General features: G+C 65.8%; 1 protein-coding gene across 19 annotated transcripts in view; it reads right to left on the minus strand.

The window, feature by feature from the left end:
* Nucleotides 1-12,469, minus strand: part of JAKMIP3 (Janus kinase and microtubule interacting protein 3) — a 45,872-nt gene that overhangs the window by 4,609 nt on the left and 28,794 nt on the right. For 8 of the 19 annotated variants that reach the window (XM_055118944.1, XM_055118942.1, XM_055118945.1 and 5 more), the window contains 14 exons: nucleotides 11,730-11,858; nucleotides 11,050-11,178; nucleotides 10,414-10,497; nucleotides 10,128-10,190; nucleotides 9,593-9,691; nucleotides 9,389-9,487; nucleotides 9,242-9,301; nucleotides 6,572-6,637; nucleotides 6,394-6,462; nucleotides 6,238-6,315; nucleotides 3,730-3,933; nucleotides 3,405-3,470; nucleotides 1,019-1,059; nucleotides 230-799 (listed from right to left, as the gene is read on the minus strand). In XM_055118944.1, coding sequence (XP_054974919.1) covers nucleotides 760-799; nucleotides 1,019-1,059; nucleotides 3,405-3,470; nucleotides 3,730-3,933; nucleotides 6,238-6,315; nucleotides 6,394-6,462; nucleotides 6,572-6,637; nucleotides 9,242-9,301; nucleotides 9,389-9,487; nucleotides 9,593-9,691; nucleotides 10,128-10,190; nucleotides 10,414-10,497; nucleotides 11,050-11,178; nucleotides 11,730-11,858 — 1,227 coding nt within the window. In that variant the 3' untranslated portion in view covers nucleotides 230-759. Of the gene's footprint in view, nucleotides 1-229; nucleotides 800-1,018; nucleotides 1,091-3,404; nucleotides 3,471-3,729; nucleotides 3,934-6,237; nucleotides 6,316-6,393; nucleotides 6,463-6,571; nucleotides 6,638-9,241; nucleotides 9,302-9,388; nucleotides 9,488-9,592; nucleotides 9,692-10,127; nucleotides 10,191-10,413; nucleotides 10,498-11,049; nucleotides 11,179-11,729; nucleotides 11,859-12,469 lie in introns of all 19 variants that reach the window. The other 11 variants (XM_055118959.1, XM_055118958.1, XM_055118956.1 and 8 more) reach the window with 3 other exon arrangements.

A 12,469-nucleotide genomic window follows, 5' to 3' on the forward strand; every position in this document is an offset into this window, starting at 1 on the left:
GGGGCTCACACACTGCTGCTGGGTGCCCAGGGTCTGGTGGGGGTTGTCGGAGCAGGGTCTGGCCCGAGGGGCTGAGCCACCCGCAGCCCCGGGACCCCCGAACTGACACAGGACAGGGATGAGGCAAGGTGCCCCAGGCTGAGCCATGCTCAGGCAGACCAGGAGGGGCCCGGCTGTACAGGACAGTACCGTGTCCCCCCATCTGACAGGGTCCTGGGAGAAGCCTCACCTGCTGGCACCTGGCACAGCTCCCTCCTCACAGCTGCAGAGCATCAAGACCGCGGGCACTGCCTGGTGCCAGCCAAGCTCTGGACTGGGCCCGTGCCTGGGACCGAGTGTGGGAGTGGCCCCGGGTCCCAGCTGTCCATCCGCACTGAGGTCACCGAGGGCCCTTGTGTGTGCAGGCCGGCAGAGAGGGGAGTGTGCAGGAGCGGGGCACCCCGAGGATGGCCAGCACTCCCCTCTGTCACTGTGGGTCGCCTGCGCTGTTTCCGGAAGCTTCCTGGGCCTCGGGGAGCTGGGAGATGCGGGCAAGGCGCTGCTCCTGTCCACAGGGACCCTGAGCCGGACTGGGGGCTGCGCCCCAGGTCCCGGGTCCAGCGGCTGCACGGCCTCTCCTAGGGGAGCCCAGAGAGCAGGGCCCAAATAGGCTCCCCCAACGACGGGGCCGCACCAGAGACCCCTCCTCTCTTCGAGACGGCGTGTGGGGTGTCTGCAGACGCCACGTCTTCTTGGCTCTTCCAGGGGAGAGGGGGAATCTCATCCGGCCGCCGGAGGAAGGGGGTCAGGCTCCGGGGGGCTGGAAGCAGACACACAGGTCGGGTGAGGGGCTGCTGGGTAGGGCATTGGGCTGAGGGGCCCTGCTCAGCCTCTGGGGAGGGGTGAGGAGGGCATGAGGACCCCACAGGAGCCTCCCTGCAGGGTGAGACAGCCTGGGGGTGGACAGGAGCTGCCTGAGATGAGTGTGGTCCCTAAGCCCTGCTCACTTGGGCGCCTGCCAAGACCGAGAGTTACTCACCACACAGAGTGTCCAGGATCCTTAAGACCAGAGAATGAAAGCTAAGGAGAAAAACAAGAACAGAAACAGAAACTAAAGGGGCGGGGTGGAGTCGGGAGAAGGAGAGAGAGGGAGGGGGGTGGAGGGAGGGAGAGAGAGAGAGAAAGAGAGAGAGAGAGGGAAAGGGAGAAGGAAAGGTAGAGAGAGGAGAGGAAGAGAAGGAGGGAGGGAGGGATGGAGGAGAGAGAAGGATGGAGGGAGAGAGTGATGGAGAGAGAGAGGGAGAGAAGGATGGAGGAAGAGAGGGAGAGAGAGTTAGAGACGGGGGGAGGGAGGGTGGGAGGGAAGGAGAGGGAAGGAGGGAGAGAGAGAGAGAGGGAAAGACAGATAAAGAAGGAGGGAGAGTGGGAGAGGGGGAGGAGGAAGGACAAAGGGAGAGAGAAAGAGGACGAGAGAGAGGAAGAGTGAGGATAGGAGAGGAGGAAGGACAGAGGGAGAGGGAGGGGAGAGAGAGGAGCATGTTGGGGTGATCTCAGAAGGCTGCCCGGAGAAGGCGCAGGCCTACAGATGGGCCCCAGGTCCTAAGCAGGGGCAGTGTGCCACCAGCCCGGGCATCCCTGCTCTGGGGACCTTGCGGCCACCTCTAGGGGCACCACAGGGTCCGTAGGGTGGAGCAGTCTCCCGGGCTGGCTCCTCTGTGGACCTGCCACATGGCTGTGGCATCGTCATGGACCCACGTAGGGACAGCGCCTCAGCCGGTCCCTTGAGGGGCTGGGGACCAGGCACCTGGACACAGCTGAGCTGGCACGGCCTGGGTCAGTGCTGCTGGGTGCCCAGAACCAGCCTCTCCTCTACAGGTGCCCCCTCTCCGCCCCCAGGTTGGTGCTGGGCACTGTTAGGTCTGGGGGTGATCACATGTGGCCCCTGCATGAGTCAGTGCTGTGGAGGGACAGTGACAGTTCAGTGTCCAGAGAGACAGGCAAGAGCAGGTGGGCAGGGGGCTGAGGAAGGTGGCTTGGGATCCTCTGGCTAGACCACAGAGGCAGCAGGGTGGGAGCGCGGGCGGGACCACTGTCCACGGGCACGAACACCAACTGACGCCAAGCAAAGCCAAGATAGAACGAGGCTCTGAGCCCCTGGACTGGGGAGGGGAGAGTGCACCTGCCACCAGCACCTGCACAGGCCCAGGAAGAGCCGCCAGTTGACACACATACCAGCCGTATCTGCTGAAACCAGGAAGCAATGCATTGAGGACTGGAGCAGGAGAGGGACAAAATCAGGGGCAAACCAGGACCGAACCAGGGCTGAACCAAGGCTGGATCAGGGCAGGCATGAGTCAGGAGCAGAGAGAAGTCAGGAGGAACCAGGAGGAACCAGGAGGGAACCAGGTGGGAACTAGGAGGGAACCAGGTGGGAACCAGGAGGAACCAGGCGGGAACCAGGCGGGAACCAGGAGGAACCAGGTGGGAACCAGGAGGAACCAGGAGGGAACCAGGAGGGAACCAGGAGGAACCAGGGGGAACCAGGAGGAACCAGGAGGAACCAGGCGGGAACCAGGAGGGAACCAGGTGGGAACTAGGAGGGAACCAGGAGGGAACCAGGTAGGTACCAGGAGGAACCAGGAGGAACCAGGTGGGGTGGGAACCAGGTGGGAACTAGGAGGGAACCAGGAGGGAACCAGGTAGGTACCAGGAGGAACCAGGAGGAACCAGGAGGAACCAGGCGGGAACCAGGCGGGAACCAGGAGGAACCAGGAGGAACCAGGCGGGAACCAGGAGGGGACCAGGAGGGGACCAGGAGGGGACCAGGAGGAACCAGGAGGGAACCAGGCGGGAACCAGGCGGGAACCAGGAGGGAACCAGGAGGAACCAGGAGGGAACCAGGAGGGAACCAGGAGGAACCAGGAGGGAACCAGGTAGGAACCAGGAGGAACCAGGAGGGAACCAGGAGGAACCAGGAGGGAACCAGGTGGGAACCAGGTGGGAACCAGGAGGGAGCCAGGCGGGAACCAGGTGGGAACCAGGAGGGAGCCAGGCGGGAACCAAGCGGGAACCAGGAAGGAACTAGGAGGAACCAGGCAGAACCAGGAGGAACCAGGCAGAACCAGGAGGAGCCAGGCGGGAAGCAGGAGGAGCCAGGGCCAGAGTAAGGGAGCTGGGCATTCTCCTATCCTAGCTCCTCACATGGACCTGCCTGGAGCCTATGCAGGCATGACTGTCCCTACTATGCGCAGGCATGACCACTCCTGCCGTGTGCAGATAGGACTGTCCCTGTGTGGTGGCACATGTGTAACAGGAACACTGCCCCACCGCCGCTGTGCCCACATCGGGGCCTGTCCTTTCTGCTGGACGCACCCCCAACCTCAGCGCTCTCACGGAGGGACCCCCAGAGCCCGCTCTCACTCTACCTTCTCCTCCAGCTCCTTCAGCTGCCTCTTCTGGGCCTCCAGCCTCTCCTCGAGCTCCTTGACTCTCTGTGGGTGAAGCGCAGCCCGTCACCGGGCGTGGGGGTGCAGGGGCCGAGACGCTGAGGCTGCCCGAGCCTGCACTGGCCTTCCGGGAGCCTGACGCTCTGGCCTCTCCTGGGCTCCAGCGTGGCCAGTGGCGGGAGCGTGGAGTCCCGCAGAAGCACCGCCGCTCCCTCAGCCCCCCCATCTTAACCACACACCATGTGCCCCTGCGGCCTCTCTGCCCCCGTGTCCCCTGCGGCCTCTCTGCTCCTCCGTGCCCCACCTGCTGGGCCCCCTGCAGCGTCTCCATGCGCTCCCGCAGGATCTGTGCGTCCCGCTCTCGCAGCTCACTCATGACCTGGCGCTTCCACTGCTCCACGGCCACGCGGAGCTCCTCCCGCTCGCTGTCCGTCAGCAGCCCGGCCACCTTGGCCCCCGCCTCCTGCTGCAGGGCGTCGTACAGCATGGCCTCCAGCTCCAGGATGTGCTGCCGGGGAAGGGGCACGTCAGGCCTCCCGCAGCTGCTGCCCACACAGACCCCCGGGGAAACGGGCACGGCTGCCTCCCGAGGTCCTGGGCCGAGTCCTTGGCCTCCCCGTCTCCCAGCAGAGCCGCGTCCTGCCCCCCAGGCGCCGTGGTAGGGGTCAGTGCCCCTGCAGGGAGCTTGTTGGGAAGGAGGCCCCGGTGTAGGGGGCAGGGCAGGGCAGGAGGGGCTTAGAGACTGCTAAGACGAGAGGCCGTGAAGGGCGGGCAGGGGTCGGCCAGGCCGCTGGCCGCAGCCTCGAGTCTCAGGGGCAGGGCAGGCCTTGGACCCTCTGCACTCTCACAGCTGTGCCCCGGGCACGGCACCCTTCCGAGCAGGGCCGCTCTGCGAGGTCACTCACCGCCCCCACATGCAGGCCTCTCACCAGCAGTGGGCACGGGCGGCACCGGGGAGAGGCGTCCAGCCCGCCCAGGGCTCCCGTGCCCTCAGCCCCCACTCAGAGGGTCCCTCGGGAAGACCTCACACAGCTGCCCCGCCCGCCGTGACAACCCCCCCAAGCCACTGCCCAGCCCTCGCTCTGCCCAGGAGCCACGTCCTCCTGCCAACCCACAGAGCCCAGCTCGGGCAGGCGCACCACGTCCACCTGTGAGCCCGCACCGACTGCGCCCCTACGAGCAGCGGGGTCCTGGGAGAGCCAGCGGCAGCCACGCGCTTGCCCACCATGCCCCGCATCTCCCACCAGCCTCACACCCCTCAGGTCCGCCTCTCAAACCCCTCCTGTGGCCAGCAGTGACCGCAGGAGGCCGTGCCTCGCTGGAGAGGGCGTTTGGGCCGGGGGCCTGTCTCCAAGACCGCTCCCCCTCCACACCCAGCAGGGCTACAGCACTGTGCCGGGCAGGGCCACGGGCCACGTAGCGAGAGGGCAGAGCAGGGCACAAGGTCCTGCCACGGGCTGTCCTGAGTGACCGCACATGGAAGTGGTCTCGCAAGGGACAGGCCCCACTGTGACCCCTCAGCCTCTCCTGGGCTATCACGGCCACCAATGTCGCCATTTCTGTAGCGCGACCCCTTCGCCAGCACGGTCAGGGCCACTGTGGCCACCCTCCCACCAACGTCCTCACCTCGTTCCCATCACCCCCTCACCGCCTCTCATCGCATCGTCCCTGTCACCACCAGCAGGTCCGACACCACACTCGGTTCTCACCGTCTCATCCCATTCCCCCCCGGGATGCGCACTGACCCTGCCTGCCCACGGCTCCGATGGCCGAGGACTAAGGGCTGAGAGCAGGGCCTCGCCTGCACTGGGTGGGACCTGCCCAGCCCCGCTGCTCCGTGGCTCCTCCCGGGCATGGCAGGGAGCCCTGGACACAGACACTGTCCATGTGGTCACTGATGTACAGGGCTCCTGGCTGGACACCCTGTATCTGAGGACATACCACACCCTGGACCCCGTGAGCCCCGGACAGAGTGGACAGAGCAGCAGTCATGCTCGGCTTGCAGCAGGAAGCGGCTGAAGCTACACCGCACTCAGCCTGGCTGGGAGAGGGCACCCTCAGGGGAGCACTGGAGTGAGCACTCTCAGGAGAGCACTGGGAGCAGGCTCCCTCAAGGGAGCACTGGAGTGAGCACCCTCAGGGGAGCATGGGGAGCAAGCACTCTCAGGAGAGCACTGGGAGCCGGCTCCCTCAGGGGAGCACTGAGAGCTGGCATCCACCACCCTGATGCCCAGGGTGGCCCCTCAGCCCCGCCCTGTGTTCTCTCACTGGCTGTGTTTGCCTCATCCTCTCGCACCTCAGGAGAGTCCCAGGAGGAACCCCGAAGTGAGGGGCCACAGTCAGAGGGCACAGTGGGTGCTGTGGGCACGGCAGTGGGCAGGTCTGGCTCCCGAGGGCCGGGCGCCCATCGCTGCACTGACCGGTGGCTGGAGCAGGCCATTCTGCGCCCACGGGCACGACAGGGCTTCTGGAGGGATTGTGCCCGAGCGCAGCTGTGGGGGCCTGTGTGCTGCCCCATGTGGGTGCCCCTGCCCGCCCTGCCTGCCCCACCCCAGGCGGCGCATGGGCCCGGGATCACGGTTACTGTCCGGTCACCAGGTCACGTGACTCATGGGTCTGAGAGGCCGGAGGACCCCTCCCGCTCCGGCCGCGTCTCCCAGTGGGAGGGCACCGCCATCCGACGGGCCTCAGCCCCGCGGACGCGCTCTGGGGCCACTGCCCGCCCTGCTGGCCCCCGGGCCCTCGAGCACCCTGCTGAGCCGGGTGGCCCCCTGGACAGAGGCAGAGTCCCGGGCCACACGGCCGCGCCCACCTTGTGAGCCTGGTCCAGGGACTGCTTCCGGAAGTCCAGCTCCTCGTCCAGGTAGCCCTTCTGTTTACTGAACAGCTCCTGGGACACAGGGACTGTGTGGGCCTCGGGCAGACGGCCCCTGCCCCTGGCCGCCGCCACCCGCTGCCCGCCGCCCACCTTCTCCGTCTCCAGGTCGCCCATCCTCCGCTGCAGGGCAGCCTCTGCCTCCTCGATCTGCTGCAGCCACTGGGCAGGACACAAGAGCAGGTGGCACAGCCTCAGGCCCGGCCCCAGGCCCCCCATGCCCGCTGGAGCAGTACAGCACCCCTCCCCCATGACCCCCACAGCCCTCTACCTTCTCGGCCAAGGTCAGCACTGTCCTGGCTTGGATGATGACCACCTGCTCGTCATTGCTCAGGCTCTGTAAGCGGAACAGAGGCAGCGTCGGCTGGAGACCGGGCAGGGCATGGTGGGGTGCAGTGAGAAGGGCAGGAGGGCACTCGTGGGGGAAGGGGGTGTCTGGCAGGGCATACGCTGAGGAGGTGGTCAGTGCTGGGGGGGTACGTGGTGGGTGCACAGTGGGTGTATGATGAAGTGTGAGGTCAGTGTTTGCTGGACCACGTTGCGGATATACCGTGGGTGGACTGTGGGTATGTGGTAAGATGTCTGGATGGTGTTTGCTGGGTGTCTGTCAGTGTTTGGTGAGGAGTATAATTGGTGCTTGGTGGATGTGGGTTATGTGCACGGCAGGCGTGGGCAGGTATATGTGCGTGTGGGCAGGTATGTATGGGTGTGGGCAAATGGGTGTGGGTGTGGGTAAGTGTGTCTGGGTGTGGGCAGGTGTATGGTTCAGTGTGGGCAGGTGCATGGTCTGTGGGCAGGTGTATGGGAGTGTGGCGGGTATATGATCTGTGGGCAGGTGCTTGTTGGGTTTGGGCAGGTGTGTGTGAGTGTAGGCAGGTCTATGGCAGGTGCGGGCAGGTGTGGGCAGGTGTATGTGGGTGTGGGCAGGTGTATGTGGGTGTGGGCAGGTGTGTGTGGGTGTGGGCAGGTGTGTGTGGGTGTGGGCAGGTGTATGTGGGTGTGAGCAGGTGTGTGTGGGTGTGGGCAGGTGTATGTGGGTGTGAGTGGGTGTGAGGTGTGTGTGGGTGTGGGCAGGTGTGTGTGGGTGTGGGCAGGTGTATGTGGGTGTGAGTGGGTGTGAGGTGTGTGTGGGTGTGGGCAGGTGTGTGTGGGTGTGAGCGGGTGTGAGCAGGTGTGTGGGTGTGGGCAGGTGTGGGTGTGGGCAGGTGTATGTGGGTGTGGGCAGGTGTGTGGGTGTAGGCAGGTGTGTGTGGGTGTGAGCAGGTGTGAGCAGGTGTGTGTGGGTGTGGGCAGGTGTATGTGGGTGTGAGCAGGTGTGTGTGTGGTGTGTGTGGGTGTGGGCAGGTGTATGTGGGTGTGTGTGGGTGTGAGCAGTTGTATGTTGGTGTGGGCAGGTGTGTGTGGGTGTGGGTAGGTGTGTGTGGGTGTGGGCAGGTGGGTGTGGGTGTGGGCAGGTGGGTGTGGGTGTGGGTGTGGGCAGGTGGGTGTGGGTGTGGGCAGGTGTGTGTGGGTGTGGGTAGGTGTGTGTGGGTGTGGGCAGGTGGGTGTGGGTGTGGGTGTGGGCAGGTGGGTGTGGGCAGGTGTGTGGGTGTGGGCAGGTGTGTTGGTGTGGGCAGGTGTGTGTGGGTGTGGGTAGGTGTGGGTGTGGGCAGGTGTGTGTGGGTGTGGGCAGGTGTGTGTGGGTGTGGGCAGGTGTGTGTGGGTGTGGGCGGGTGTGTGTGGGTGTGGGCGGGTGTATGGTGTGTGTGGTGGGAGATTTGGCGTCTTTGCTGGGCTGATGGCACAGGGAGGAGGAGCAACAGTTGCAAACTCGTGCTTCTCGGAGCACTCACCTTGCTCCCTCTGACCTCACTGTCCTCACTCGGGAAGGACACATTAGCCAGTGATTATGGCTCCCTCGCTGCCCCTGACCACACTGGGGCTGGAAGCCAGCTAGCTCCTGGTCCAGTGCCACTCTGTGCATGGCATGGTGGGCACAACTCTGTTTTGTGGGCGTCCCACGGATGGCTTTGCCTCGGGATGTGCCTCACTCAGGCCTGTCCCGCCCGGGTCCATCTGGGCGGGGAGGCTGGTCTGGGGCTCGGTCAGCATCCTCAGAGGGGCCGGACTCCTCGGACCCGGGCGGAGAGAGGACGCGAGTGAGCAAGGATGATGGACGAGAAGGGGGACGGACAAGGAGGGGGTGGAGGAGAAAGGGGATGGACGGGGATGGACGGGATTGGATGGAGGGAGAGGGGAGGGTGGGTGAGGAGCAGAGAGTGGGCAGAGGGTGACGTGTGAGGGCTTTCAGCTGCCCCTTGGTGATCAGTCTTCAAGGGGCGGAGACAGAGTTAAAATTAGCCCTAAATAAAATCCAGGGGCTGTTCGATGGGGTCGGCCTCCCTGTAAGAAGAGGTAGGACCTCCCGGAGGGTCTCGGGTGAATCAAAGAGCTTACAGGGTGAGAAGATCCCGGCAATAACTCTTGCAGCCTGTAGCCCGTGATCCAAATAGGGCAGCTCAGCCCACCCACAGCTCTGGGACCAGAGCCCCGTGCTCCCCACAGAGCTGCCCGAGCCCTGTATCCCTAAGGTCCCCCCACAGAGCTGCCCGATCCCCGTGCTCCCCACAGAGCTGCCTGATCCCCGTGCTCCCAACAGAGCTGCCCGATCCCTGTATCCCTGAGGTCCCCCCACAGAGCTATCTGATCTCCGTGCTCCCCACAGAGCTGCCTGATCTCATGCTCCCCTACAGAGCTGGGCCCTGAGTCCATCACTCTAGGGCTGAGGCCCTGGGTAGGCACCAAAACAGAAGAGCAGAATTTTTCCTATGTGCCAGGGCCCTTCTTGGCAGCTGAGTCAAGGTGGATGGGTATGTGACTGCAGCCATAGGGTACCAGGGGCCCAGGGGCCAGGGCAGGGGGTGGCGGGCGGGGGCGTATACAAATCAGGAGAGCGACCTACACTTACGGCGTTGTCCCCCAGAATGTCCAGCTTCTTCATCAGCTCACTGACCACGATGTCCTGGGGGAAGGAGGTGAGGGGCGCATGAGCGTCCAACAGGGAGGCTTTGCAGGTAGCAGGGGCGGGGCGGGGCGGGTCCGGGCTCACCGTCACGCCTTCAGCCTCACAGTAGGACTGCAGAGGGCTCTTCCCTTCCGCGAAGGGGGTGTGGTGGAAGGTGATGGCGGGGGACTTCCTCTCCCGTTCCTGAGACAGAGTGAAGGCTGGTGGCGCCCACCTGCAGCCCACCTGCCTCTGCAGGCAGCCCCGGCCCTCCCGCCCCACCCTCTGCGCCGGGCGCCCGCCCCACACCTCGAGCTCCAGCACGCGGAACTCCAGCAGCTCGTTCTGGTCCCTCGCGTCCTGGACCTCGTGCTGCAGCCGCGCCTCCTCCACCTGCATCTGCCTGACCTGCACAGAGGGACGCCGGGCTGACCACGCGGCCCAGAGCCCCACGGGCAGAGACACGGGGGCGGGGGTGGGCCCCAGGGAGCTGTGCCCCGAGGGCTTTCTGCCTGCGGGTTCCCAGCGGTCCCCTGGGCCCGAATGGCTCCGGGCCCAGCTCTCCGCAGTCACTCGCAGCCCCTGTGTGAAGTGGGAGCTGAGCTCAGGGACGGGCAGCAGACGGGCAGCGGGACGGCCTGGCAGGTGGCCCTTCTGACCACCTCCTTGGGGCCGGGCCTGTGAAAGCAGAGACCCACGTCCTCGGGCCCACTGAGCCGCTGTCCTGCGGGGCGCTGGAGTGTGCCCTGGCCAGAGAGGGGCTTCTGCTGGGCAGTAAGAGTGACCACGGCCCTGGGGGCAGAGCAGGCGGCTCCAGCCGAGCCAGGGGCCGGGCAGGACCCACCTTCTCCACCAGCTCCTGGTTCCTGCGGTACAGAGCCTGCTTCTCCTCGATCCACTTCATGTCCTGAGGAAGGAGGTGGCAGGCGGTGGGCGCCATCAGGGCTGGCCCCTGCTCAGCTCAGAAGGGCCGTGAGGGCCAGGCCCAGTCCCTGCCCTGCTCCCGGGGTCCCGCCTTTCCTCCGAGACTCCTGGGGGCCACACTCTCGGGCCCAGAGAGTCCCCTGACCCTGTGGAGGCCGCTTTCCACTCCGAAACCTCCCGGGACGTGGGTGCCCCCTTGGGCGCACCTGCCCGCGCTCAGCCAGCGTCCGCTCCAGGTCCTCGATTCGTGTCTGCGCCCTCTGCACCTCTTCCTGCAGCTGCTCTCTGGTCTGTGGACGGCAGCACGGCCCGTTCCTCCACCGCCAGCAGCAGGGGGACAGGGCTGCGGGGCAGGGGGCCCAGTGCTGCTCCTCCCGGCCCCACCCCCAGCTGCACGCTGGCTGTGTCGGGCGAGAAGCCCTGGCCCCAGGCCCCTTCTCAGCACCGCTGCCGACCTGCACCTAGAATAACCCTTCCAGAACGGGTGCAGCGGGGGTGCTCTCCAGAGCTCTGGGGTGCTGAGTGGTTTTGTCCTTAAGAAGGGGGTGCTAGGCGTGAGCCCGTGGAGCCTCCGCGGAGGGCTGGGGGTCTGTGCTGCTCACTGATCTTTCCCACTGCCAGCTTGCCCAGGACCCCTCTGGGCTGGACATGTGACCTCAGCTCCCGGGAGACGTGGCCCAGGCGTGGGCAGGTCCCTCTGGAGAGGGGACGGGCGTGGGCCGAGCCGCCCAGGGCTGCAGCCCGGCTCCACCAGCAGCCACAGCGGCCCCACCCCCCAGCAAGGCCTCCCCAAGGCCCGGGGGCGGGAGGACAGAAGGTGGCAGAGTAGAAGCTCCGTGGACCTTGACTTCTCGCTCTGCGTCCAGCGACCCTCCAACCTGCTCCTGCAGTAGCGCGTAGGCACGCTGGAGCGCCTGGTACTCCATGGTCAGCTGCCGGAACCGCAGCTCCGTCTCCTCCCTGGCCATGCCCTGCAGAGCCCATGTGTCAGACTCCTGCACACGCCACACAGCACATGCTCCATGCCACAAACGGGCACATGCCACATGGTAACACTACGTGGCACACGGCACACGGCACACAGCATATGCTCCATGCCACATGACATATGCCTCAAATAGGCACATGCCACATGGTAACACCACATGGCACACGCCACACGGCACAGCACATAGCACACGTCACAGGGCACATGCCATAGAAGCATATGCCACAGGCATACAGCACACAGCACACGCCACAAGGGGGTGGCGCCTGGCCCCACTGTGTGGTGGAGGAGGCAGCAGCAGGCCAGGCCCGCCTGGGCCTCCAGTCCTCCCCAGGCCCGGACCCCAGCGCCACAGGCAAGGGCAGGCAGGTGCCCCTCCTCCCCATCTGCCTCCAGGAAGCCCTCTAGGCCCTAGATCCAGCCCAGTCAGGGCCCAGAACGCCCTCCCCACGAGCCCCGGCCAGAGCTGAGCGAGGCCGCCTGGGACCCTCCCAGCTGTGGAGAAAGACCCGCCCCGTCCCAGCAGGAAGTCACCTCCTCTAGGTCATCGTCAGGGGTGCACGGGGTCTGGTCCGTCCTGTCCGTCTGGTAGGACACGGAAGAGCCGTCCGAGTCCAGGGACCCCTCTTCGTCGTATCCGAAGAAGGTCTCCACCACCACGGGCTGCGACCAGAGTCCTGTCACGTGATCTGCCCGGGCCGGGGTCCTCGGCACAGAGCCCCGGGCCTCGGCTCCACTCCCCCTCAGCCTGTGCAAGGGCACCGTGGGAGGGGGCGGCCAGGGCCCCGCCACCGAGGAGAGGCCCCGAGAGGCGGCAGGCACCAGCTGCGGCAGAGGCCTGAGGAACATGGCAGAGCGCCCCGGGGCCATGGCACCGAGGCCCTTAGTCCTGGACACACCACGTCCTCTGTGGGCAGCCCCTGCCAGGGCCCCTCTGTCCCGCCCTCCCCAGCCCAGCACCTTCACCCCAAGCCCCTCTCTGGGCTCCCATAGGCGCCTTCGGTCTTGTGGATCTGGCACCACGGCCCATCACAAACGACCACTGCCCACCACGGCCACCACTGTCCCTCACTGCCCACCATTGTCCCTCACTATCCACCATTGTCCCTCACTGCCCACCACTGTCCCTCACTGCCCACCACTGTCCCTCACTGCCATCACTGTCCCCCACTGCCCACCACTGCCATCACTGTCCCCCACTGCCCACCACTGCCATCACTGTCCCCCACTGCCCACCATTGTCCCCCACTGCCCACCACTGTCCCTCACTGCCC

This window comes from Sorex araneus, chromosome 11 (assembly GCF_027595985.1).
Source record: "Sorex araneus isolate mSorAra2 chromosome 11, mSorAra2.pri, whole genome shotgun sequence".
NCBI classification, from domain to species: Eukaryota; Metazoa; Chordata; class Mammalia; order Eulipotyphla; family Soricidae; genus Sorex; species Sorex araneus.